This window comes from Mixophyes fleayi, chromosome 9 (genome assembly GCF_038048845.1).
Source record: "Mixophyes fleayi isolate aMixFle1 chromosome 9, aMixFle1.hap1, whole genome shotgun sequence".
NCBI classification, from domain to species: Eukaryota; Metazoa; Chordata; class Amphibia; order Anura; family Limnodynastidae; genus Mixophyes; species Mixophyes fleayi.
Window position 1 is genome coordinate 111,543,273 of NC_134410.1, and position 25,553 is coordinate 111,568,825.

The 25,553-nt window shown below is 41.0% G+C and overlaps 1 protein-coding gene across 1 annotated transcript; it reads right to left on the reverse strand.

Annotated features, from left to right (window-relative positions):
• Positions 1–420: 420 nt before the first annotated feature.
• On the reverse strand, positions 421–19,673 carry ALAS2 (5'-aminolevulinate synthase 2). The gene is made up of 11 exons (XM_075184937.1): positions 19,571–19,673; positions 12,689–12,884; positions 12,377–12,544; positions 10,280–10,414; positions 9,601–9,823; positions 8,590–8,774; positions 7,948–8,127; positions 5,535–5,699; positions 4,156–4,424; positions 1,565–1,727; positions 421–1,054 (listed from the first exon to the last, which is right to left on the reverse strand). The coding sequence occupies exons 2-11, from the start codon at positions 12,864–12,866 to the stop codon at positions 891–893; spliced, it is 1,830 nt and encodes a 609-aa protein (XP_075041038.1). The 5' UTR covers positions 12,867–12,884; positions 19,571–19,673; the 3' UTR covers positions 421–890.
• Positions 19,674–25,553: the final 5,880 nt, after the last annotated feature.

Below are 25,553 nucleotides of genomic sequence, written 5' to 3' on the forward strand. Positions count from 1 at the left end.
GAAATAGGAGATATTTTGCACCCCATGTTGGCCTGCAGATCCATACTCTTCCTCCCCAAATGTAAGCGCCTGATGTCCAAGAAGCTTTTGCGCTGCTGTTTTGTACTTTTACGGTTCGTAATAACTTTTAGTAATGTTATGTCACTTGTTCCTAGTTATTTGCTGTATTCTTATGACGAATGGCTCAGCCCATAATGTGGCTGCTTGCACTGTGTACAGGGACTGGGTGGACTGAAAAGGGGAGCGTGCTATAGCAGGTAGATCTAAAGGGTCGTACGACACTTGTGTACAGGTAGAACTGCCTCCCGATGCTTTGTACAAACATTTGACACTTCAGTGATGGTCTCATAGCCAAATCTCCTGCGATTGCTTATGTGAAATATGTACCACACTATCACACACCAATATAACACCAGTGAATCCATGCACAACACTTTATTGTCAGTATTCGTCATGTGTGAACACACCCGCAGCCTGGATCTAGATGACTAATCAGCAACATACAGCAATATATTGTCACCTCTCAACTTATTTGTAGTATGCAAATAGCACGGAAAAAATACTTTAAATAAATTAGTATTTGAGGCTGGATATAACTTTATATTAGTTGGTAATGATATAGCATGGACTGTTATCTAAAGCAGATATTTCAGGCTGAGCTGTGTTACGGGTGTCTGGGATTTTGGTTCCAGTGATTGGGGCAGATAGAAGTAAGAGGGATGAGGCTTCACAAGCTGCGTGGATACAGGGGAGGGATTCCAATGCACATACAAGATAAAGGGGCCGCGAGTTAGTAGTTAATAGATTTGTGATCAGCCGGATTGGACTGTGGTACTTGGAGCTGCTCTAACAGGACTGCTTGTCAGGGTGTGATAAGGCATTCTGCAGGGCTATGCGTACATAGTGATGTATTTCGGCTCCATGTTCCCAAAGTAGGTGCGCTCCCACTCGCTCATCAGGTCAAAGTGCAGTGGGCGGTGGCAGAAGTTGCACTCGGCGGCGGATGGTGACTGCAAGGGCATCCCAACTTCCTTCCATGTGTGGACCAGGCTCTCTGTGACAAGTGGAAACCCAGAGTTCAAATTAGCAACAATACAGGCAGTGTAAACCTAAGTATCGGGCAATATAAACATGCTTTAATGCACCCAGTTTATGAGTACAGTCTATTCTTACTTTAACCACATGAACACAGGTTTTTTTTGCATGCAAACCCTTATTTGGTTTTCTTAAATGGCCATTGTCACCTATATACTGTAGGCAGCTTTATCGTCTGCCGAACCATGTGCCTCTAGACTGCATTCTGTAGTCCATAGACTGACCGCCTCAAGTGTATGTTGGCGATGGGTACACTTTGACGGCAGCTATGCTGAATATTAAGCCAAGATGAAGTGAATGAGCAGAGTACAATAGAACTGTTATCCATATACTTGTTACTGTACAGGAAATCATGGCTAGCTTGGAAGATACTTTCCTTCCACTTATACGCTTTTTGTGCCTATGCAATCACTGTCCAAAGCTCAACTTGTTGTCTTTGCAGCTGAAGACTCTGTAAACCAATGCTTACCCACAAAGTAGTTCATCATGTTGGGAGCATGGTGTGGAGAGGGAGCCAACCTCAGCAACTCTTCTCCACGGGGGACGGTTGGGTAATTGATGGCCTGGACATAGATGTTGTAGTCATTCAGAAGAGTGTCACAGATTCTGTTGTTCACTGCGGCATTGCCAACCTGGTGTAGAGAACAGAATAAGAGCTAAGGATCAGTATCCTACTCCGCCTTCCAGAACCGTAGGGATAAAGGTTAGCGGTGAAGACTGGTGGTAACTATAGGTCCTGATCATTTCAATACCCAACAATATATAGTTTTGTACACCATGGTTGTGACATTATTAAAGCAATATTCTTTTTTTTCCCCCCTTCGCTATAATCATATACCAAATAGTCTGCTTGGTGTGTTGGAAAAGTAAATGGCTGTAGACTTAGATGACATTTCATGAGTTTAGTCATTGAGGGAATTGTACAATCACCTTCCTACATCATAACAAGTACAATTCCTCTGTTGTAACTAACATATTCTCATGTGTTATCTTCTGTCGAGTGCATTGTAAGGAGAGAAGAGTGAGCACCGGATACACAGCTACTTCACAGGGTGCATCTCCCTGGGTAGTCGGCCATTAACATTAATGTACTATATTGTGCTGTGGAATTATACAGCACTGTATAGAGCACACAGTAATGTACAGAAGACCAGGAAACTAGGGGGAGATGCAGGTTGTCATCACACTGAACAACAGCTAAGGCAGGAGTGAGACAGCTGTCGGCAGTAAAGGCACTAAACTTAGGTCAGCAGGCACTTATTCTGCTATCGCTATGAAGAGGGCTGTCACTTAGCCTCTTGATGTAAGCCTGAGAGATTGTTGCTGTGGCTTTTATTTTTTTAACAGTACACAATTTATTGTTAGCCAAGAACAAATAACTAGAATACCCACACTAATTAGTACAAAACTATTAAAACAATGGGAGTAGTCAGTAATAGTTGGTTCTGTTCGACTTTCCCAGCTGATTGCTGGGATTGTAAAGCAGTAAGAAAGGACATATATTTAAGCAGTATTTCTGGAGTCACGACAGCTCCCTAGAAAAAATACCTCTGAATTTGTCCAGGTTCTGCACTGATGAGCTCCAACAAGGGTTAAACAGTCTGTTGGTGTGAAGTCTGCCTCATCAATGGTCTCTGCAGTGTTCTGATTACCCATTGGATAAAGCATTTGACTCAAATGACTGCCACATAAATGGCATAAGTAGTGACCTCCAGAAGTATGTTCTCTGATTAGGAGTGGGTTATTTGCATACTGTCCCTACTGAGTATCTTTAAACTCTCCCTTACTCTGTTTGCTGACTGTAGAATTCTAAATCTAGTAGAGTTTGTCTCATTAGTTGGATTAATCTGATTGGATGGGTATAATCACCAGATAAGATCACATTTCATGCATGGCCGGAACCTGTACAGATATGTTCATTGCCCCTGGTGCTTTGTCAGCAGGGAAACATCGCGGCATATCTTGTGGGACTGCCCCATTGCACAGGCACTGTTGAATGTCCTGGAACAGAGACAGTGTGTCCAGGATTTGCCTTTCATACCATTCGGTATTTTATGGATTATTTTGTGAGACCCACATTTATGGGGCAGTCCAGGAGGCTTAGCGCTTTATGAACTGTTTTAAAGACGCTTTATGGCTTGCCAGGAGTTTTGAAAAGGGAGAAGATGACTATCCAGGACTGTCGCAGGCTGATCCACAGCCTGCTAGGATACTATAACGTCATGGACAGTCCTGAAGAAGAAGAGGACTAGGGCCTGATTCATTAAGGATCTTAACTTAAGAAACTTCTTATCAGTCTCCTGGACAAAACCATGTTACAATACAAGGGGTGCAAATTAGTTTTCTGTTTTGCACATAAGTTAAATACTGACTATTTTCATCTAGCACACAAATTGTTAGCTTAGTTGTACACTGAAATCTAAAGTTGATATTTGTGTGCTACATGAAAAAAACAGTCCGTATTTAACTTATGTGCAAAACAGAAAACTAATTTGCACCCCTTGTATTGTAACATGGTTTTGTCCAGGAGACTTAAATAAGAAGTTTCTTAAGTTAAGATCCTTAATGAATCAGGCCCTAGACTCTTCCCCTTCCCCTATGTGTCTGTTTTCAATAAAGCTTTGGGCCTGTGACTCTCCCTCCCTTACCCCCACTACCCCATTCCCCCATCTCACGTTGATGTTTTGTTGAATGTCTTTTATGCACCCTTCCCTTATATCTGTCTATCCATAAAGCTTCGGGCCTCCAGAATCCTACAACCCTCGCCTATCTCCCCCTCACATCTATTGCTTTTTTAAACTGTTGTTTTGTTAAAGTGATGAACGTATAGTGCAGTACTTAATGTAACGTGTTGGATGTCATAACTTGTGTCTTGTTTTGAACTATAAAGTATATCTGATTATGTTTCATGGTGTATTGTGCTTTCAGCTGCGTTGCAAAACAGTGCACTTGAATGTAATGTCTTATGTCGTTTTTTTTTGTAAAACCCCAAACATTTCTCTTAAAACTGCAGCTGTTATACATTTTTTTGCCTTGGTTATCTGTGGGAGGGCTGCTCACCCGTATGGGGATGATGTGGCTGGGGCAGTTGATGACAGGCAGCCCAGCATCCATCAGGAGTTGGCGCATGTGCTTGACGTTCCGCTGATGAGCACGGCGGAGAGCTTGTCCCTCCTCGCTCTTCAGGACACGCACGGACTCCAGAGCTCCCGCCAGCAGCATCGGGGGCAGGGAGGTGGTGAAAATGAATCCAGCAGCATAAGATCGCACGGTGTCTATGAGAGAGGCCGTGCTGGCCACGTAGCCACCGACACAGCCAAATGCCTTCCCTGGAGAAGCAGAGAACAGAAGATTAGTGGCACAGCAATGTAAGGTGATTCTTGTAACTGAGCATCGCTTCCTCAATGGCTTTAGAGCCAGTTTATATCTAATATGTAGAAAGTTTGTGATACCTAGGATGTGCGAATGCTGAAAATACTTTCTATGATAGAATCAACCTGTATTTGAACTGGTTTTCCATTAGTAATTCACCTTTCTCAACGGGCTCCCAGAATTATTATTCCTTGTGTCACAGCTGATTTGTAAAGAGCTTCTGGTATCTCCTAAAAACATGCACAGTCTGCACTGGGATGTCCGATAAGTATCAAGGGCGTGATACATGTCTGTCTTACCTGCCACACCCAGAAGCTTTGTACAAGTCAGCCAATCCACTGCACCGTAAACTTTGCTGGCTGTGCCCTTTATCCACTTTATACAGAGACCAATAACCATCTAGACTTAAAACTTAGCTGTTGATAACTGTTATTGTTTGGTTAATTTTGAATCAATAAACACCTCCCAGACTCACTTATGTGCAACTTTGACCCAAAGTTTTTATAAAGTTTTCATAAACCAACCTCACTAGATTATAAAATCATGTTTATGGTGTATTTTACCTCCTTAATATATGTCATACTTGCCTACTCCCTGAAGAGGGGTGTGGTGGGATGGAGGAAGGGTGCCGGGCATGGTGAATACTGTCATTCTTCCCCCGCCCCCAATTGGTATTTTGACATGGGGGGAGGGGCATAAATGATGCAATTCGCCATTAATCGCGTCATTGAGGCCCATCAGGGACAGGATGCGGATACTTGCCTGCTCTCCCAGGAGACATACCCGGAATTCGGGAGTCTCCCAGACATTCCGGAAGAGTAGACAAATATGATATATGCTAGGTATATATTGGAACTATGATATATGCAATCAGTGGGTGCTCCCTTAGTAGCAATTTACGGTATTCTAAGCAAAGAAAGAGCTCCGATCAAGGAGAGGCACTCCTAAATGTGTAGCTCCTTTCCTTATTTTTGAATGGCCATAGCTTCTACGCAACAGTGAAAGCCTTTTATGTAACATTAAGACTCCTTCATAGTCTGCATGACGTCACTGTATTCATCACTTACCCAGTGTTCCGGAGATAATGTCCATCTTGTCCATGACCCCATCTCTCTCTCCCACTCCGGCGCCTCGCACCCCGTACAACCCCACTGCATGAACTTCATCCACAAATGTCAGGGCCCCGTACTTGTGTGCCACGTCACACATCTCCTCCAAGGGGCAGATTGCACCTGAAATGATGAGACACACAGGAGTACAACACTATAGAAGGATATAGCAAGCATAGCATGATTCATTAACTTGTAGGGACAACTGCCAAGTAAGGTTTACGTTTAGCAAATGTGCAAATAGTTCTTTTATCTGCACATAGAGTCGACCAAGTTATTTTACCTCCTGATCTGCAAGGTTATTAAAAAGAGTTGGTCTGGTGTGAAGTGGGGGTTTATACGGTGGTAGCCATACAACCACTTGCCCTACTGCCTTCATTGTAATACTATCAAATTCCATTCACTTAAATTGAGAAAATGTTATCCAGTTTAGGCATGTTTACTTTAGAAAAGAGGCGTCTAAGAGGGGATATGATTTCTATGTACAAATACATTAAGGGTCAATACAGAGAACTTTCATGGGAACTTTGTACCCCAAGTACTATACACCGGACACGCGATCACCCCCTAAGGTTAGAGCAGAGGAAATTTCACAACCAGCAAAGGAAGGGGTTCTTTACAGTAAGGGCAGTCAATATATGGAATTCACTGCCAAGGAAGGTTGTGATGGCAGATTCAATAGATATGTTTAAGAAAGGGTTAGACAAATGTTTAGCGGAAAAGTGTATCCAGGGTTACAACTTAATTAAAATGAAGGAGTAAGTGGATCCAGGGAGAAATAGGACTGCAATATTGGGTCTGGATGGATTTTTCCAGATTGAAACAGATTGGCGGTTGCTTAATTTGGATCAATTTCAAATATAAGTGAGGGATCGCAGGAGATCCAAAATAGGTTGAACTTAATTGGACTGGTGTCTTTTTTCAACCTCATCAACTTTGCATGTTACATTTTCCATACCACCACTTATAAATGTCTACTTCGACCACTGGTTTGAAAGCATTTGAGGCTCTTTGGAGGCATTTATACTTCAAATGTTAAATAACAGCACTTAAAAGCAGCATGTTTTTTTTTTTTTCCCAATGGCCCTGAAGAAAGAATTGGTGGAAACAAGCTCACAGCCAATAATGTGTTTTATTTAGCTGTTTAGGAGATGTGAAAAAATTTACCATCGTCAGAAAAATGTATTGGGGTTATATTTATGAAACCTTCTAAAAAACGAGAAATGGAGGAGTTGCAGCCAATCATATTTTAGATATCATTCTGAGGATGTACTAGATAATTGATCGCTAGAATCTGATTGGTTGCGATGCTCAACGCCTCCAATTTGACTTTTTAGAAGGTTTGATAGATCCACTCTTTGGTGTGAGAAAATAATTAGCGTTATTGTATTTTGTGTTTCAGGCTGCCTAAAAGACACCCAGAAACAAAGCAGTGCAGAGCCATCATTCCAGCTTTTATACAATGCTTATTAGCTTAGTATAATAGATGTATTTGCTGTGGAATTGGAACTTTGAGTCCTGAGTCATCGCTCTATAGACAGGTTGTGGCTGCAAACCACAGCAAGATAAACATTGTAAATCTTGGTATAGGAAATATATGGGCTTTACTGAGCAGATCAATGATAATGACATAAAGCACAGATAATAAGGACTGTGGGCCTGATTCTCTAAGACATGCAAAACGAACGTAATGTGCATTTTAAAAATAACGTGCATGAAACGGGTATACCCACGTCTGTATTCAATGTATAGTGATGAATACGGATGTAGGTCTGCTCTGCTCTACTAGAAGGACACTACAGGATACGTCCAATACAGAGGTGGAATATAACTCACAAAAGCACACAGAAAAAACTATTCAATGTCACCTGTTAATATAGTTATTAATGACAAAACATCAAAAAAAAAATAATTTTTGATTTCCTTCCCCCAAAACAAACATTTATTAGGATGTAATTAAAGTCTACTGTACATAAAGAAATATTTTTTGCAGTTGTTCCTGATTGCAAACACATGTCCTAGCATGCACACACAGCCGTCATCACTAGTAAGCGGTACTTACACCAGACCTTTAGCTGGAGCAAGAGATATGGCTGATAAATAAGTACCTTAGAGATGCCCAGAACTCGTATTGGACGCTGCTGCGTATGCGAGCTTGGCACGCCGCCCCTTACTGTACATTGACTTCGGGCATGCTCCCCTTCCCCACCCTGTTCCCTCCCTGAAATGGTAATCGCTCTGTAATGAACCAGGCCCAGTGTGTGCCATTGACTACAGAATGCAACCCTAAGTAGAGTCCACATTTTAACATACTGCATTGTTTATACAATGTTAAATATTTACAGTAACAAAGACCCCTCTGAGAACTTACCATCCATAGAGTGGACGGTCTCAAATGCAACAATCTTGGGTGTCTTAGGGTCTGACGTGCGGAGCAGTTCTTCCAGATGGCCAGGGTCATTATGGCGGAAGACGTATTTTGTGACTCCGCTGTTTCGGATACCCTGGATCATAGAAGCATGATTTCCAGCATCAGAGTAAATCTCGCAGCCTGGAAGCAATGACATGTCAATATATGACTACTGTATAGTTCAATAACAGGCAGAGTGTGGTCTGTACAGACAGACAGCAGACAAACGTCACCTTCTACGGATTACATGTTGTCAACAAAATATCTATAGTGGCTCTTCTCCAACTCTAGACCAACATGAAGACAGACATTGGTGCGGCCATATTGAAAGTCAGGCTAACCTCTGCTAGTTCTGGTTGCATAATTTGTGGAAAAGGGGAGACTTTATAAGACGAGGGAATGTTATTGCTGCATTTGAATTATTAAGGTCATACGTTTTGCATTAATGGTTGTAGCTAGCTGCATACCATGGTGACAATTGATATATGCATATATCTGATGAAGGGATTAAGTAATGCGGTCAGTCTCCTCCATCATTCATGAACTGTGACACTCTTAATCGGTGGTAAAACGTCTGCAGATCGGATTAATTTTTTAACCTACCTGGCAGCATCTTTGCCAGCGTGAACAGCGTGGAGTCATTTGCGACAAAGCAGGAAGAGAAGAGAAGAGCTGCGTCTTTGTGATGCAGATCTGCTAATTCACACTCCAGGTCCACGTGGAATTGGCTGGTGCCCGATATGTTCCTTGTTCCTCCAGCCCCAGCTCCAAGGTCCTGAAGAGTCTTCCTGATGGGAAAACGCTAATAATTACCGGAAGGAAGAGCAGGGGGATAGCATCGGGTCTGTGTGTCTCCAGCAGGGGGCTAGCATCGGGCCTGTGTGTCTCCAGCAGGGGGATAGCATCGGGCCTGTGTGTCTCCAGCAGGGGGATAGCATCGGGCCTGTGTGTCTCCAGCAGGGGGATAGCATCGGGCCTGTGTGTCTCCAGCAGGGGGATAGCATCGGGCCTGTGTGTCTCCAGCAGGGGGATAGCATCGGGCCTGTGTGTCTCCAGCAGGGGGATAGCATCGGGCCTGTGTGTGTCTCCAGCAGGGGGATGGCACCGGGCCTGTGTGTGTCTCCAGCAGGGGGATGGCACCGGGCCTGTGTGTCTCCAGCAGAGGGCTGGCACCGGGCCTGTGTGTCTCCAGCAGAGGGCTGGCACCGGGCCTGTGTGTGTCTCCAGCAGAGGACTGGCACTGGGCCTGTGTGTGTCCTCTTCTACAACAGCGGCAGTCACTAGATCTACTAACCTAGACGATGAAGCGGACTATTATGGCTAAAGGGTACTTAAAGTTTTATAGTCATCTAGACACAGTGGATGTAGCTAATTGTGGATAAAGAATGTATATTGGATGGTGTCTCCATTGTGTATAGGTAGTTAGGTACAAATGCAATTTAAAGTGCCAAGAACAAAGTGTTGGTTAAAATAAAGTGTCTGTATAATTTAATGAGTTCCTAGTAAGTGGTTATTCCTGGACCTTTGTTATGTTTTATTATGATTGGAAAAGGGACCTCAAGGGGCAAGTACCATGTTACGATGGCATGTTAACGTCTGAGTGGTTGTACTTACGAAATGGCTTGCAGAACCCTAGGGTGCTGGCTCATGCCCAGGTAATCATTGCTGCACCAAACGGACACTTCCTTCTTATTGCCCCGGAGGTCAGAGAAATCATCAGCGAACGGGTAGGCTTCAGCCTTGCGGTTCACGGTCTTGAACAGCCTGTACGTGTGGTCCTGTTTCTTCTCCTCAATCCTCCGGCTGAAGAACTCATCGTAGCCAAAGGCAGCTCCACCTGATGAGAGAATGTGAAGTGTCAATCATAAGGACACAGACTACTGGGTGGTAACAGCAACATATTATATTAATCATATAAATCTCTTTATTCCACTTTACCCTACTCCCACCTATACTACTACTACCCACCAGTGGTCGAAGTGGCGGTATGGGGAATGGAATGTGATATTTTTACGATGAAGGTAGTAGGAGAAGTGGCGGTATGGCATAACACTGTATACACCCCCCTTTGACCACCGCTACCCACACTAAAGCACCCTCACAACTATCCCAATCTCCACTCTGTGAGCCACCTTGTTCCTCTTCTTGCACTTAGAATGTAAGCAGCAGCAGGGTCCTACCCTTTGTTTCCATGTCTGCATTTATATTGTCTACCTTGTATGTCTGTTTTATGAAAGCCCTTACAAGTCAACGATAATAATAGTTATGACTCATTAGGAATTAAAGAGTGTACCTGTCATGTTTTCTTTAATCAGATGAGTTGGAATTAGAGGAGCCCCAGTTCCAAGGTTCACTTTTTTAGGCGAAGAACCAAAGAACTTCTTCTTCAGACTTGACTGGACATCAAACAGCAGAGAACTAAGAGCATCTGGAAAACAGATAAATGTGACATCATTGGCAAAGAGCACCAGTGGGCTTGAGTTTTTCTCCCAAGAATAATCAGATTTGTCCATTGCTTCAGTGTCTAAGATCCAAATGCACTTTAAAGTCTGCCCATGCCCAAAGTTACTATTTTGCTGTCAGTGCTTTACTAGAGGCTCACCTGATTTGCAAAGCAGTTAAGAGTTTAGTCTACAGGGCTACATTGCTACTGTGCAGAGGAACGACAATACAGCCTTTCATTATTAAGATTTAATATTGTTTTAAACCTTTGTAACATTATAGTATTTAGATTCTGGTGTGAGCTGGAAACTACAACACATTTTAGAGCCATAGAGTAATATCAACTATGTCATACATTAGCTATGATTTAAATGACCCTAAACCTAAAATACAAGTTAACCCAATATGAAAAATAATCTAATAACTTGTTCACAGATATACATGTAAAATGTACCATTCCTTTACAGAACTTGAAATGTTTGACCTTTAAATTTGCTATTCAACTGGGTGCAAACTCAATTCAGGCTGCCTATAGTAATAGTCATTTATAAATCAGAAAAAATGTAGACCCGCACTCTCTCTTTATGTGTGACTTGTCCTCCTAGTGCCGGCCTGGCCAACCTACAAGTCCCAGCATGCTTTGCCAGTAGATAGCTAGCCCAGAGCTGGCAGGGCATGCTGGCACTTGTAGTTTCACAATACCTGGAGAACCACAGATTGGCCAGGCCTGTGATAGTACATTATAAGGTGCTACCTACTTGCTGATCCTTAGAAATGCCTTGAGATAGACTAATACAGGAATCCTTTATTCATTTCAACTCAGAGTTTTTTTTCCTAAGATATTGCTAAGTTTAGCTTAATATTTGTGTTAAATTAATCATGAGTGTGAAGGAACATTGTGTCACTATGTGTGTGTTTTTTTTTTACATTGGCTAGATATGCAGAAAAGTTCAAGTACTTTTGCGGGTAGAAAAAAAACTGCACCTTGCCATAAAGCAGGGAACGTCCTTTGTATATCCACCCCTTGCACTCCTCATTCCCATTTACATAATGTCATCCCAAATTATAAAATCTTGTATTTGCAGGAGTACAAAAGTAGAAGCACTCATTCTCCTAATCCGTACTCAGCAAGGAACGCCCCCCTATGCATCTAACTCCTCCATCTGATGCAAAAAATCTATGCATTTCCCTGTAAAACTGGTTACTTTCAAAGTTAGACACATGACGTCACAAAAGAGCATTAGCGCTGTGCTAAATGAATCTTTCTACTATGCATTTGTGAATTTTACAAGTAGCTCAGTTTTTTATTAACCCTTTAAACTATTTACTTTCATTGTCCCATTCCCCCTATATAGATTTGCCTGATAAAAAATGATTGTATTCTGACTTCACATTAGACATGGTTACGTGTCAGCAATTGAATTATTTTGGACAGTAAAGTCTATGGTTGTAGGATTCTGCACCTGGGATAACTAGCTTTTTTCTGGTATTCAATTATACATGACAACCGTAAGCGTGCCATGGGTCCTACGGGTTTGGAATGGCGCTATTCCATCACTTCTAGCGATTGTACATAAGTCAGATTTAGTGTTAGGGTAGGTCTTCACAGGGCCATCTTTTCCATTGGGCACAATGGGCAGGTGCCCAGGGCCCCTACGGGCAAGGGGGCCCCCATAGGCAGGGCTCTTAATTAGAATAAATAATCCTGCAAAAGAAAAAACCTGCAAAAAAAAACCTTCAAGGGTCACTGAGCAAGTACATCTATCTATCTCTATCTCTATATATCTGTATCTCTATACATCTATATCTATATCTATATATGTAGGGGCCCTGGTGCACTGCTTTGCCCGGGGGCCCATAATGTTGTTAAGATGGCCCTGGGTCTTCACTCTTCGTTCAACTTATTGTCCTGCGAGTTTTGTTCAGTAACAATTTATAAAGCTTGTACCTGTTTTGAAAGCTTTTAGATCCTCCTGCACTTCAGAACCAGCTTTCTGGACTATAACGCTATTTTCTTTCTCCATCTCGCTCTCGATAAAAGGGCACACGGCGTTGGCAGTGGCGGCTTGTGGGGCTGCCTGAGCCAAGGTACGCCTGTTGGAGGCTCCGGAAGAGACTGAAACAGTAAACGTTGGATTATGTCATCGATGGTGAAACAGAATTTGAAGGTACCCTGTGAGTTATGATAAGTCTGAACAATAGGAGCACTTCACTCTTCCATCGGTTAATTCCTACTAGGGCAAGTTATCGACATACTTACCTCCAGTAGATGGTGTGGTGTCCTTGACCCTCTGCTGGGTACCTGCAGAAGTAGCCACAGTACGAGCCACCATGACTGGGCAGCGCTCGGCACTGCGCAGGACCATGGGGCGAGCTACCCGCAGGAACACAGTAGGGTCCCGGTTGTAGAAGGGACAGAGTTTGATGAAAGAAGCCATGTTCACACGTTAGGGTGTCTGCAAGAAGGAGGGTTTAAGGAGATCAGTGAAAACTGTGTACAATTAGATACTGACAAATTAAACCCCAAATATATAAAAAAAATGTCTGATAACTCGTGTATTTTCTTCTCCTCTCAGCATTTTATCAAATTAATAGCAGCTCTGGTGATTGCAAGCCATCAGTTGCTTCCATGTGTAACATGGCTCCTTGTGTAATACAGTTGTTAAGTAAACTTGTGTAATAGTTTTGTGATGAGTTGAAATGATGTCCATTGAGAAAACACATGCAGTAGTTGAGGAAATGCCGCTGTTTCCCCATTGTAGTTTGTGGTTACACATCATGGCTATTAGGAGGAGGATGAAGAAGGAAGAACAGTAAGGAGAAGACTGTAATTTTATATTGAGGTACGTTTCATACCACAATTTTCCCGCAATAGTTGGACTGAAGCCTCACATCACTACTCTCTGCTGCTCCTTCCACTATCTCTGTGGTTTCTTGCTTGCCTCCATTTGCACCCTGAACATGTGAGATATTCCTCTACTCAATGTTCTAGTCTGCCATTCCTAGAAGATACTTGGATGGACCAAGTGGCTCCTATCATTATAAAACCACCATCATAAACAGATATTTCATTAGGGGCAGCACGGTGGCTCAGTGGTTAGCACTTCTGCCTCACAGCACTGGGGCCATGAGTTCAATTCCTGACCATGGCCTTATCTGTGAGCAGTTTGTATGTTCTCCCCGTGTTTGTGTGGGTTTTCTCCGACACTCCAAAAACATACTAGTAGGTCAATTATAAAAAGAACAAATTGCAGTACGTCCTCAGATCATAAAATCACTGGCACTGTAATGTGATTATAAAAACAGTATAGGTGCACCTATAATAATAATCCAGATTATTATAGGTGCACCTATACTGTTGTTAATATCCTCAAGAGGTGGTGTTTAATATCATTAACATCATCTAAATATTATGTATTTGTTTTAATAAATTATTTTTATAATCACATTACAGTGCCAGTGATTTTATGATCTGAGGACGTACTGCAATTTGTTCTTTTTTATATATATACTTTTACTTACGGGTTTGCAGATCCCGTGCAGTTGGTCCTTCTTATCATATTCATAATCTTGTGCCAATATATCTGTTGTAGTAGGTCAATTGGCTGCTAACAAATTGTGTGTGTGTGTGTTACGGTATTTAGACTGTAAGCTCCAATGGGGCAAGGACTGATGCGAGAGAGTTCTCTGTACAGCGCTGCGGAATTGGCGCTATATAAATAAATGATGATGATTCTACTACTGCATCATTTACATGCTGCTGAGTCACTGACTGCCTTCTCATCTGATACACAAGTGATGCTATTATATGTAATATCTGTAGTTCTGATGTCATTGCTGATAGACAGTAAGTTCTCATGGCCTGACTTTAGTGTTTATAAGGAAAACTTATGTACTATAAGAAATAACATACCACCTGCTGTAAATGATCATGGATATTAGAAATCGGCTTGAAAAATCAATGACCTGTATAACAGTCACAGAGCTCCTCAATGATCTATAATAACCTGATAATTTAGACTATGGGTACATTGTTCCATATAAAAATCTCATTTACCATATAATATTTGACCTATGTTAGACTTTAACAGTTAGATACGAGATGAAGAACACGTTTGTCCCTCAAATGTTGCCTACGAGCACTTTATGGGTGCAATAAATTGGTATATATAATTGTTTAACAAAAACTGCATGCTAGCCATGGTATGATGTTTGTATGACTCACTCAGGCTACTATCCACAGGAATTATACACAAACTATCTGAATATCATACAACAAACGTCATACTTGGCTTCATTTAAATACAATGTGGATCTTTGCATAATGTGGTTTGCTACACTCTGGACTGGAGGTAGCTAACCTGTGCCTCTAAAGCTCTTCTATAACTGGAACCTTGTCAAACATGATAGAGTAAAACACCCCTGGAGAAAATATGGCTGCTTCCCACCTGAAGATTTAAAGCACTGTGAGAGTAGCTGCAAACTTAGCTGTTGGTCTCAGCTGGATAGGACTATCTTGGAGACAGGGGGAAGCTGGCTTATTCAGAGTGTCCGTAAGAGATAAAACCTTTAGAGAGCGTTATCTATGGCATTACCGAGTTACACCCAGCTGATCCCAGCCCAGATCACAGAATGTACTATGTATGAAGCCTCACAGGACTCCTGCCACAGCCAGGGGGTGAAGCTTGGGACACGCAAATGGGATGCAGCATTTATTAGTTTATTAGTTATTATTAAAACCTGGAAAGAAGTCACTACAGCCTCTCCGAATAGAAATAACATGGGTCATCGGGCAAATTATTATAATTAATTATTCTGACATGGATTCATAAATAGACTGACTTCACGTTCATCTCAAACCTAACATAATAATTATATCAGTCCATGAATAGTTATATCTTAATGTCCATATAAAACATGCAAGGTGACATATATCAACCATTTTTGTTATGCTTATTAGTTGCTAAAACAGACTTAATATATATGGCAACGTAAAAACAGTAGACATTGGGCTACATTTACTAAACTGCGGGTTTGAAAAAGTGGAGATGTTGCCTATAGCAACCAATCAGATTCTAGCTGTCATTTTATAGAATGTACTAAATAAATGACAACTGGAATCTGATTGGTTACTATAGGCAACATCTCCACTTTTTCAAACATGAAGTAAAGTAAATATACCTCATTATCTTTGTTCCATTAGTAATAATATTCAATTTCCAAGCTTTCAGGATTTTGATGCACACAAATCCTTCTCCTTCCATTATATAATAGTGTTGGAGGCCAGTCCAAGCCTGAACTATGCAATATTATCCTGTGTGCAGATTTATCCGACGCCTTGCTGAAAAGGAACACAGCCAGTACGCATTCCGGATACCAGAATGACGCAGGAGGCCTTTCCCCGCTTGCTCTGTGCTCACAGGCCTTGACATTACAAGGACTCTTAGACACACATGTGCTTTAATCATGCTTAAAACTGACCTGCACCACTTTGAGAACGCAACAGTGGGAAAACGAAAAACACCCCAACTTAGAGAAATATATATATAAAAAAAAAACAACAGGTTAGATTTAATAGGATAACATATGCTCACCTCATGGTATTGGCAGTTTAAATACAACACAGGTGACATAATGAAAAGATTCCGAGGTGCTCTGCTCACTGCCAGAATCGCTGTGATATTAGAGAAGCTGCTCATAGACAATAAGATCCCGTCATCCACCGTCTTTCACTTACAGCTGTCTATAAAGTTCTACCACTTCACTGGCTCAATTATCTCAGAGATGCAACATTTTAATTAATAAACCACAGTGCTCCCTCTTTATCGTGGCACCGGCCAAAATTGTTGCTATAGCAAGGGCGACATTCTAAACTGGGTGATATTTAATAAAATTAAAATATTTTAATGCACTTTTGTGCTGAGAATGTACCTGATGGGATACAACCAAATGCAGAAGATTGATAACTGAGCTCTATCAATTTCAAACTGTTATAAAGGAAAGTAATGGAAAAAAAAGTGACACTATCGTATATTATGTGGATTGTCAATGAGGAATCGTATAGGTCCTTCATTGACGTATTAGTGTAGGGAATTTTATTTTTAATATTGTATTATTCCAGTGATACTCACTTCTGTCCCGTAGTGTCATGTCATTACACTTGTTATTATTATGGTTATGGGCTGAAAAACAGCTACACTGTGTAATTTGTATCTGGGCTGGTCTGATTGGAAAGTCTTACTTAGAAAAAGCTACTTTATCAGGAGAAGAGTTAGCTATGATAAGAGGGATACTCTGGCAGCAAGAAGATACAGAGTGTTCACAAATTCTGCTGACGTCAACAGCAGCCAAACATAACAGACATTAGCATAATGCCATAAAATGTTAATGAAGTAATATGGAATATGTGGGGACTTCTGTGAGAGCAATTCTGATCCTCACTTACATATGTGAAACAAAATAAAATACAACGTGTGGTCTGTTGCCTAATGTCCGCAGAGATATTTCTGTTATACCCCATTCATACTGCACCTCCATGCGTTTCATGGACAATGAGCGGGATCTCCAGGACTCTTTCCTCATGCAAATCATGACCATGCAGGAACGCGCGTTACGTGAAAATCGTGAGTGTATTATGGGATTCATGGACAGACTCCTCTCACGGGTGCAGGCACCTCCTCCAAGTCCTTACTATTATGACGGACATTATCCTATGTACCAGCGGGGGCAAGCCATAGGCAACAATAACCCTCCAAACCCGGTACATTATACACAACATGCTCAACCTAAGGGTAACCCAAACATAGAATACCCACCTGGTAACCAAACCACTCCACAACCAGAAATGCCACAATATCGGCAATTGTAATAATCATGTTTTATGGACAAATGTTTAACAGTTAATTTTAATCATGTATGTTACGTGTGATCTGGAAACACGCCGTTAGCTTGACATATTACGTAAAAAGCAAATTTGCACTTACTGTTTGGGCACATTTGTGTCTTCTGTTTACTACTTGTGTATATATTTTTTTTTTTTCTACATGCAAGTAAGCACTTTTGTATTGTGTCATTTTATATTTTTGTGAAGAGACATATGAGGAAATATGTACAAAACAAAATACAATATGTGAAATAAACATTTTTATTTACTTTTACATTTGTGTGGTACATTCAAACAAGTGAGGTCAAATTTTCAGCCAATGAAAACTGCTCTGGTGATGACTCCCACAAATTGCCAGGGCACAGACTTGTGCAGTATGAATGGGGTCAACCCGGGAAATTTCCGGGTCCAAAGTGCAGTATGAATGGTGTTTCTGAGCTGGGACGCTCCGAGCCCCTGCAAAAACCCGGGTTGAAAAACCCGGGATATTGCCGGGGCGGCAGTATGAAAGCGGTATTACTGTATCAATTGTGAGGGAAAATCAAGTATTGTAGCATAGTTTATAGAACCTAGATAGAATGATGGGTATAATTGAAATAAAATAAGAGGTGAAATGAAAAGGGTGAAGGTGAATCTAAGTGGAGATGGGATATAGGAAACAACTAAAGCTGGGTACACACTACACGGTTTTCGTCCAATAATCAGCCGACATACGACCGCTCGTTCAAAAGTCGGGTCAGTGTGTGCAGTGACACGATGCTCGAAAGTCTGCCCAAATGGACGATTGTCGCCTCATTTGGTTGGTCGGGCCGTTTAATATTTTCGTTCCAATCTCGTTTCCGCGGTGTAGTGTGTATAAACTTCCGACCAATCCACAACAGTGAGTACGAAATTACAGTCATTGCTCACGACAACATGGCTGTAAAAAGTCGCTAAAGGGACGTCCGCTCTTCCCTTTATCGTCCTAAACAAGGCTAGTGTGTATGCAGTCCATGGACCGAGTGATCGGACCATCGATCGCATGTAAAATCGCTCGGCATAAAAAGTTGGTCGAAATATCTGTAGTGTGTACCCAGCTTAAGACAATGAGTCAGTGTCATGTATATCACATTTAAAGATTGCACTGAATGTATAACTCAACACAAATGTTGATATGAAACCACAAACTGTTGTTTATGGGGGAGGGGGGGGAACAACAACGACAATAAAAGTAAATGTGTATTTATTTATTTATCTCAGAGGTGTGTGGAATGGATGTTTTAAAAATAGAAACCCAAATGATTAACCTGCAGAAGTATTTCAAATAAATTAAAAATAAGACCCCACTTGACAAACCTGCTCTTTAAGTCTAACAATCTGTAACCGCTGTGGTTTACCTGAAACACAACTTACTTGTAAACATTTGCACTTGAAAACCTGCAGGCTTCTAGCGAGAAATAATTGTACACAATCGGGAAAATGTTCACTAGCCATAGCATTTATTTTATAAATATATAGTATTTAAGGTCCCAACAAGCTATATATACTGGACTAACCCTTTATTACACAACTACCAAACCCCAGATTACTTACTACTACAGGTTACTCTTACCTTGTGACAAACAAATATCATTATCGATCGGGTAGACTAACTAAAAGGTTTACGTCATGTATTTTGCTTATTAAACAATCTGACATAAATGTGTAGCCCATATACTTATACCAAAACACTGCCAACATCCACTAGATAGTACAAAAAAAAAAAAAAAAGCCTATAATACACCATAGTTTATTATTCCATGGTACACATATTCCAACACAATAACTCCAAATATAAGGTGTTTTTCAGCAGATTAATTGTAAACATGAAATTAGTTTTACGATTTTCATGTACAAGAAGACCAGACAGGGCAATTATATAAAGGGGTAAATTGGTGTACGATTGACACACATTAGGGGAAACTGGTGAACTTTCACAGAGATAACGGTGTAAATATTAAGAAAAAGATCAATAAAACAAACAATTGAGTGAAATTGTTAAAATTTAGAAACATGATTTAAATAAAAATAAAAACCGGGTTATAGAAGGTAATTTACTTTTTCTGTGTTAAATAGCTAGTAATGAAGAATGTAATCTAAATGTTGTATGTACATATACAATGCACTCTTCTATGTATATATTGTGCATATCATTTTTCAGCTATAGCTTTCTGTAATTAGCGCCCTGCCTGAAGTGTACATTGATATCCAGATATAAATATTGGTAATAAAAGTGCTTACCTGTTGCCCTGCACTGAGGACGAACATGAAGTGATAATCATCATTGCTGCAGTAAGTGGACAAGTGTCTTAGCACACCCACCGACACTTCTCATTGGCCCGGGGAGTGTCACAATTTTGAAAGGAAATAGAGGAAGCATGACAAAGATCTATCCTGCAAACACACAGGCAATGGAAGGGTTTATTGTAAGAGTAATTAATACAGTGCTTGGCAATCAGCGGTTCAAGTAAGGAGGAATAGGAAGGTGCAAGGTTTCTGCAAAAAAATATTTGCAGGAACAGAGTTCCCTTAAAATGGACCTGTCAATTCCTTAATTTTAACTAATCCACGCACTTTTCATGTGTATGCGCAGTAGGGAATAAATGGAAAGTAAATGGACTTGTGTCCAACTCTACATGAGGCCCAGATTGAGGAACTTACATTTTCTGTAAGCATTTAAAGGAACAGTTCTTCTAAGAGCTAATTGAGCCAATAAACACCATTACTATTATGCTACCGCTTTTCTCTGTGAGATGCCTGTGTGTGCTGTATTCCTGTGTCCAAAATATCAAAGGTCATAATTTATTCACTCCCAGCTGTCCTGTGCTGACCTCAGCGTCCTGTACCAGCTATCCAACAGTCCTGATCCAAAGTAACTAGTCAGGAAAGAATCAGACAGAGCTACCAGCAAAGAGGTTCTGCAGCTACATATTACCCAAGATGCCTATTCAGTTACAGGTGCTGGTGAAGTGATACATTATACATATACAACTGGGGACAACCCACTGGTGTACAGTTGATCTTCACAGCAGTGCTACATTAAGGCTCTAGGTGGCCCAGAGCACTTAAGACAGGGGAACCCCTATGATGTAACATGGTTATCATTTTAGGCAAATACACAGGCAATACTGTGTGCACTACTGTTATATGCACACAGTTCTGCCTTCACAAGCAGTACATTGTGAAGTGGGACATACCTCCCAACTGTCCTTCCAGTCGGATCAAATCCTGACTAAACGAGACAGTCACCCAAATTCAGGACTGCCTCAACAGATTCAGGACAGTTGGCAGACTGTCCTACTCTCTCCTACCTGTCTTGTCCCTTTCACCAACTGTGGCTGCTGTTGTCTTTAGATCAGTGACTGCTTGTCTGAATCCTGGAATGTTGGAGGCCCTATTTGGAAAAATAAATATACATGAGATTTAGATAACGCCAACCAATTCAACTAAATCAATTTAGCATCCACATTTTATAATTAGGCCCCCCTTCAGCCCCAACATTAAAATAATAATATTCACATTTGATAAATAGATCTATTCCCTCTAATCAACTCTGACATTAAATTAATAGAAAACACAATTAATAAACAGTGAAAGAGAAAAAGGTGCGCTTCTTTATGTTAAATGTGTAGAAGTGAATAAAATCATTTGAGATGGCAGCCAAGGACAATTGAGACCAAAATGTATGTGAAAACAAAAGAAAAATGTCTGGCGCTCAAAAACAAACAATATATACATATTGTGACATAATCAGGGGAACAGGTACCATCTCCTGGGTGAGATGGCGACAAACAGCAGCAGTAAACAACACAAGACCAGAGGTTTCAGGTTAAAAACCACAGCTAGTTTATTCACCAGTTTATTTCCTACCCCCTGATGCTTGGCAGTTGTGGAACCATGTGCCCAGTCCAACACTGCTCTTCTATATAGTTTAGGAACTACCAACCGCTCCAAAATGTCTTTTCCGCTTTTAAATAACTGACACAATAACTCCTGGGTTATTGTCATGTGGGGGTACAACAATCTATTACCAGGTTCTACTGGCTTCCCTTTAATAATTCTCACACTTTCTCTGGGCCTTACCAGGGTGGGATCTTTTAACTGCATTAAAGGCAAAAACATTTTTCCTTACTTTAACCCCGGGCACACAGTCAACAGGTTCAACCATATTTCCCCCTTCAATAGGAGGTACAAAATCCTGTCCTCTACTGCTGCCCTTGTCATTTCCTGACTCACCAACCACATTGGATAGAGGGAACACATTTGACTTGGGGAACGCTCCTGCTATCACTGTGTCAGTAATATTATCAAGCGGGGCTGGTCTATTTATTTTTGCAACCAACTGGGTCTCCCATAGCTTCCAGAGGTGGGAAAAAGTCTCTCCCCAATATTGCGTCAAATTTCAAACCAGGAACTGGTCCCACAGTGACTACCCTAAAACCATACTTTTATATTTACTTCCGTGGTAACAGAATGCCGTGTATGCAGGTTACCCCAACATTTTTCTTTTGACAAGGGGCTCACTAACTCTGCTTTCATAAGGGAAATCGTACTACGGACATTGCCCTTGATTTGTATTCTGGGCTGCATTTACCATTGCAATATCAGTTTTCAACTTTCCATTCTCATCAGTGAGCTGCTGTATTTGGGCCCTCCCACTTTTTACACCTTCCTCAAGTAACTTCTTTTCCACCAGCAATGTTTTCAGATTATCTTGTAGCTCATTTATTTCTGCCCCCATTTGCTCCATACGCAGCTGGTATTTTAAACATTTTACTTCATCTTCAAACCTTGTTTCCGCAATTTCTTTTTCTTGTTTCAGCATTTCAACGACTTGTTCCTGAGACTTTTCCTTCGCTTTAATAGAGCTCACGCTTTTACGGAGGGCTTCAAGGTCTTGTCTTCGGGACTCCTGTAGTTGCGTCCAGGACTCCTTAAAGGCTGCCTGCTGTTGCCTCTGGGCCTCATCAAGGGCTAACAGTTTCACCCTAATGGCTTCCTCCCGAGCTACAGCATCCTGTAACTGCTGTTGTGACTTATGGCGGATTGCTGGGCCATAGCGGATTGTAGAAAGCCTTTAAGCATGTCCTCCTTTTCAGGGCACTGCATCACAACCTTTTCCCAGAGTCCAGACAAATGTGCATCTAGCCCTTGCTCAGACATAGCTGCAGCATCTTGTAATAGCGGTTGCCTAATAGCGGTCTGCTGGGCCGTAACAGTTTGTAGTAAGTCTTTATCAGAAACATCCTCCTCTTTTAAACTAGCACAATGATAAGGGTCATAAACTACCGCCACACAAACGTGCTCCAAGTTCTGATTTTTGTCTCTCTCCAGATCAACACTTTGACACTGCTGTATGCACTCTTTCTGGTTTGACCCAGTAGGCTTCTGCTTTTTCTTGCCCATTGTAGCTTAAGACGCAGAGAATTTTATATTTATACGGACAAAGCACTTTCTTTATAGAAAGAGCACCTCACTTGACTTAAGATGTGTGGCACTACAACACCCAGCATATGTCTCAAACTTTTCCTTTGCAGGGCAAAAGTTTTCTCTTTTCTTTTCCTCTTTAAACTGCTACTCAATAGTTTTGCAAACACATTTGCATGCTTTTGTTGTTTCAACACAGAATCATCCACTTTACACTGACAAAAAAAAACAAAAAGTCTCAAACTTTTCTTCTTTAAATTCTCTTGCTCTTTGCTTATGAACAGAACCGGGCCACACCCAACTTTTCCTAGACTTCAGCAACATATACTTGGGTATTCTTCTTAGTCTTAATGAACACCTGCTTTAGAGCAATTAATAGACTCGCTCCATGAAAACACTTTATTTCTTTGCCTTTAATCTGTGGCTCACTAGTCTTTGCATACACTTCTGTTTTTCCAACACAAATAGCCAGTTTTCACTGACAACATTTAGCTCCTCTCAAATCTTCATACATGCAGCAAATCGGTTTAAACAGTATTTCACAACAGGGTTTATTACTCACATACACGTGGTTTTCTTTTTGCCACTGTTGCTGTGCATAAACACTCCAATTTTCAGCTGCTTTTATCCACATGACAAGACATGCACGTATTTCTCCACGGTGTCTGTCCCTTTTAAAACTTTCCAAGCACACACATAGAGCTGGTTCCTGCAAGTATCTCCAAAACTGTTGCTGTTCTTAATATGCGCAGATCTTTGCAAGCCAATTCTCCACCATATGTGACATAATCAGGGGAATAGGTGCCATCTCCTGGGGTGAGATGGCGACAAACAGCAGCAGTAGACCACACAAGTCCAGAGGTTTCAGGTTAAAAACCACAGCTAGTTTATTCACCAGCTTGCAAACAAAACAAAACATAAACAAAATCATAACCGTCTGGCTGCTAGCTAATATATTTTAGCGACACCCTCTCTCAGGTGTTGGATCTTGTTTCCAAACACACACTCAACATATCATTGCTCACCACAGGAGAGTCTCTCAGGAGGCAACTCACCTCCTCCCCAGGTCTGACACAATGGTTGCATATTCTAGCTGCCTTTTCACAGGCACCTCACAGGTGCATCTCTTGATCAGTCTGTTTAGAGACTGGCAGGCCAGAAGACCCGGACTGGGCCTTATGTATGGAGCTCACCCTTCTCTTTCTCCATACATAACACCAGGGACCCTTATCATGTTTTGTAAAGCTTCCCCAAATACCCTTGGGGAAGCTTTACCCACACATCTACACAATGCTGGAAGCCTGGGACTCATACCTCTGTCATTTAACCTCCTTCCAGAGACTCTGACACAATATACATATATATCTACACATATAAGTACAGTTACAGTATATCAGAGCCAGCCTAACTCACATGCTAATCTGCATAATAATCTTTTTTATTCTGTATCAGAGACAATGTCATAAATATATGGAATGTGGTTTCAGATGGCTGTAAAGGAGGTTTAAATAAATATTAATTTTCCCCTTTAATGTTGTAAACCGACCGTAGTTAGTAGTAGTACAGTACATTTTGTTAAATGCACTGTGAGCATTGATATATTTCGCAATAAAGATTGTGCTGGGAACATAAAAGTTTTTTAAGGACAGATTCAACCTACACTCCACGCGTATAGCAGGGGATAGAATTGAGACAGATGTGTTAATAGCAAATTAATTGTAACTAAGGAACTCTGAGTAACTGGAGATAGGCCCATCTTGATTAACTGCTTGAAAGATAACATAACTTTCTTCAAGATCAGAAACAGCCACAACACTGATTTATTGTTTGATTAGGTACCAAAAACCTGCCATTTTGGATTATCCTTGTATATGTTTGCACTATTGATTTATATTGGGTGAGACAGGCCAGGGTTTTCCTGGGTCAAACCCTGACCAGTGAAAAATACGTCCGTTACCTGTAGAAAGTCAAAACTAGACTGTTCTGGTAGGAGGTATTGAAAATTCCATGAATCAATCTACAATTCAAATTTTCATTTTTTTTGGGACATACCTGCCGAGAGTAATAATGGAGGCATTGATATGTTAGAAACACTCTAGAGCATTACAGCACAACAGCCATGCGGGGCCAGACTACAGATCACATGGGCCTGGGACTTAAAATTATAGAGGGCCCATTTTCGATCCCACAATTCAGCTACCCGGGAAGGCAAAGGGGTCGATTTTTATAGCACCTTCGTCAATTATAACAATATCCAGTACATATCTGTTGAAGATATATATAATTGATTATTATATATATATCATTTTCCTTCCTTAAATAACTTTTCTCTTCTCCCCACTATATCAAAGTACATAAGCTTTTGTCTGAAGGAACTGAGGCTCAGTACTTTTACATATCAAAGGAATTGGCCTCCAATCAGATACATCAGCCCATCCCACAGAAGTTTTGTAATTAACTTCTGAAGACAAAACTGCCCTTTTGGATCAGACTGATTACGCAGATACACACAGCAAGGATTATCTCCCTGTATGGACTGAAAAATAGTAAAGTATATATGAGCCCTTTAATAGGGCTCTGCTGACATTGTAAATATGAGTAAAATGTACTCTGTGTATTGTTAGTGATCTATAGACTATAGGAGCTACAATAGGCTGTGTTGTAAGCTTTCTTATAGAGTCACAGACCATGTGGTCTAGCTGTTAAGAATGGTTTTTGTTTAAGGTAATACTGTAAGCATAGAAAGTAATGTTGCATGGGATAGTCATAGAATTAGATGTCATTGTAGTAAGTGTTT